At 52.2% G+C, this 3,257-nt stretch overlaps 1 protein-coding gene across 5 annotated transcripts in view; it reads right to left on the bottom strand.

Annotated features, from left to right (window-relative positions):
* The window catches only part of Cmtr1 (cap methyltransferase 1), a 91,058-nt gene extending 89,842 nt beyond the window's left edge, over window positions 1-1,216 (bottom strand). The window contains exon 1 of one of the 5 annotated variants that reach the window (XM_031348544.1): window positions 936-1,216. In XM_031348544.1, the coding sequence (XP_031204404.1) occupies window positions 936-1,046 (111 nt within the window). In that variant the 5' untranslated portion in view covers window positions 1,047-1,216. Of the gene's footprint in view, window positions 1-509; window positions 830-935 lie in introns of those variants that run through there. The other 4 variants (XM_031348547.1, XM_031348545.1, XM_031348550.1 and 1 more) reach the window with 4 other exon arrangements.
* Window positions 1,217-3,257: the final 2,041 nt, after the last annotated feature.

Consider the following 3,257-nt stretch of genomic DNA (forward strand, 5'->3'; position numbering starts at 1 on the left):
AAAAAAGTGCCTTACAACCAGATCTTAAGGAGGCATTTTCTTAATTAAGGTTTCCTCCTTTCAGATCTAGTTTTGTGTGCCAAGAACACATTAAGACCAGCCAGCAGAGATGACCAACATTCAATACTGCACAGGCTTTCCAAAACCTCAAGGGTTCTACACTGCAAGCTCATCCCTGACCCAGTTCTGCTTCCAGAGCTCACTGAAAGGATACAGCCCACCCCAGCACCTCCCTCCCACTTACAACTTTTCCTCCCCTTTGGCCTTTTTTCTAATTTTGAGTTTATGGGGCTGAAGACTCAGCGCATTTGGTAGAGTGCTTGCCTTCCAAGCACGAGACCCTAGGTTCAATCCCCAGCACCGGCCCTTTGAGTCAGCATTATCAAATATTGTGAGCAGTTTCTGGAGAGAGAAGGCGGTCTCCGATCCACTTCGGGAATGCAACCGTGGCCCACCCCGACGCTCCAATTCCCCTCGGAGATGGGAGTTGGAAAACTTTATTTATTTACATTACAGTTCGAGGGTTTTTAGGCAAGCTACCCTTCAACTCGCGATCACACTTAAAATCAACTCTGGAGCGTCCCACGCCCTTCGCAGCCTCCCGGGCGTCCATCTTCAGACTCCCCGGTAGAATTGGCCATTCCTAAGGAGTCAGTGGGGACGCCTCTGCCTCAGTTTCCCCGTCTCAGCTGGGTCACCGCAAGGCTCGGAGGGACCTTTAACGGGGACCCCATCCTGCTCGCTGGGAGGCCCGCGTCCGTTACAGCGGCTCTCGCACGGATCCCGCTCCCGCGCATCCGCCCTCCAGCCCGGGCCTCAAGCCGCGGTCTCGCCTGGCCTCGCGGCCCGGTCCCTCCAGGCCCCGAGGTGGCTGGAGCCCGCCGCCGCCTCGGCGCCTCCCCGCTCCCGCAGCCCGCCAGGCCGCTCGCCCTCACCTCGCTCCCAGCCTCCAGCTGCAGCCACTCGCAGTCCATCCCCAGCCGCCGCAAGCACCAGCTCCGGCGGGCCCCGAGCTGCCCCGAGACCGAGGGGTCGGGCTCGCCCATAGCCCGCTCGGCACCGGGGCTGCGCTCAGCAACCAGCCAAACTCCAGCCGGGGCTCCGGCCGCCTCCGAGGCTCCTCTCGCGAACCATACCTAAACCCCAGACAGAAGCAATCGCCCGGGGATCGGCGGGATCGGGGGCGCGGTGAGCGCAGGCCCGCCCCTAGGGCTGGGAAGGCGTGCGCGTGCGCAGCGGGGAGGCGGCGGGCGCGTGCGCAGCGGGGAGGCGGCGGGCGCGTGCGCGGTAGGGAGGTGCCGGCTGCGGGCCGGAAGTGCGCAGGTGCGAACCAGAAGCTGGACCAGCGGAACGCTTGCTGCGGACCGAGGCCAGCCTGGGCAGCCTCCGAAACCGTAACACGTAGGGGTCTTTTTGTTTTTGTTTTTTTTTGTTGTTGTTGTTGTTTTAGGGCTTTGGAGGATGGCTCAACGAGTAAAGTTGCTTACTGCCAAGCGTGGAGACGAGAGTTCGATGCTCAGGCTTCAGCTACGTGGTGGCTGGGGAACGCGGACCTTTCAAATTGCCCTTTGACCTCCCTGTGCGCCCCCTAGCGGGTTTGGGTGTGCACACGAATAAACACTTAAAAAAAAAACAGTGAGAAACTCTCTTCCCTAGTGTTCCTGAGTATAACAATGACTTTACCAGTACCTTCCTTCCTCTCCGCGCTCTCCAAAGCCACTACCCCAGCCAGATCCAGCAGCGATGAATTGGAACCTCTTATTTCTACCCCCCATCCCTTTTGTCTTGGGTAGGGTGTGGTGGAGGATGAGGAGTTCAAAGACATCCACCGCTATACAATGAGTTAGAGGCTTGGGATGTGAGACCGTATCTACAAAACAAACAAAAATTGCTTCGTAACTGATAAGGGTTACAATCCTTTATTTAGAACGATAGCCCACTTTGGGTTGGGGGTAGGAAATTCTGAATATTGAACACACACCCAAGGATGTACTCTGTAGCTAAACTATACCTCCACTCCGCTATAGCCGACTTTTGAGTAGTTTATAAGACTCTGACCATTTTAAAGTTGATTTGATCTATTCTTATTTAGTATCTATTTTTTGCATAGTCTCATTACTGAATTTTTAAAAAACTATACCAGGCAAATCTGTAGAAGTGGATCACTTTCCCTGGGGCTCATACGGGGCTACAGAATGAATAGAAATGGGCTTGAAGGGGCTGGGGAGAGGATGATTTCTCCCTCATCTCTCCACCCTGAAATTTGGTTATCTGTTGTTGTTTAATGTATGTGTATAGGTGTTTTGCCTGTATGTCTGTTTCTGAGCCAAGTGCGGCAGACCTGTTGCCTGCAGAAGCCAGTAGAGGTCGTTGGATCCCCTGGAACTGAAGTTCTAAGGGTTGTGAACCAAACCCATGTCCACTGGAAGAGCAGCTTATCTTAATCAATGTGCCATTTCTATTGCCTGATGTTATTTTTGTTTTTTGTTTTTTAAAGATTTATTTATTTGGCCAGGCAGTGGTGGTACACCCCTCTAATCCCAGCACTTGAGAGGCAGAGGCAGGCGGATTTCTGAGTTCGAGGCCAGCCTGGTCTACAGAGTGAGTTCCAGGACAGCCAGGGCTACACAGAGAAACCCTGTCTTGAAAAACCAAAAAAAAAAAAAAAAAAAAAAAAAAGATTTATTTATTTGTTTTATGTATATGAGTGAGTACACACTGTAGCTGCACAGATGGTTGTGAGCCTTCGTCTGGTTGTTGGGAATTGAATTTAGGACCCCTGTTTGCTCCATCCCTGCTCACTCTGACCCAAGGATTTATTATTATAAATAAGTACACTAGTAGTTGTCTTCAGACACACCAGAAGATCTCATTATGGGTGGTTGTGAGCAATGTGGTTGCTGGGATTTGAACTCAGGACCTTCAGAAGAACAGTGAGTGCTCTTAACCGCTGAGCCATCTTGCCAGCCCATGATGTTGTTTTGTTTTGCTTACTTTTATCTCTGTGGAGGTACAGAGGTGGCTTCTGTATGACCAGCTCCCTGGGCTTGAGAGTAGACTGGAGGTTACTGCAGTACAGTGAGGCACACAGGTTGCAGAACCAGGCTGCCCTACTATTTACTATAGGAGCTGAGGCAGCGATTTGACTGCTCTGAGCCTTACTTTCTCAACTTGTAAGATGAAAGCTGTAGCTGACATTGGCTACTCTGTGGTGGGTTCTTCTTTCTTCCACCCTCCTCCACCCTTTCAACTCCTTA

The sequence above is a fragment of the Mastomys coucha genome, unplaced genomic scaffold, assembly GCF_008632895.1.
Source record: "Mastomys coucha isolate ucsf_1 unplaced genomic scaffold, UCSF_Mcou_1 pScaffold3, whole genome shotgun sequence".
Classification (NCBI taxonomy): Eukaryota; Metazoa; Chordata; class Mammalia; order Rodentia; family Muridae; genus Mastomys; species Mastomys coucha.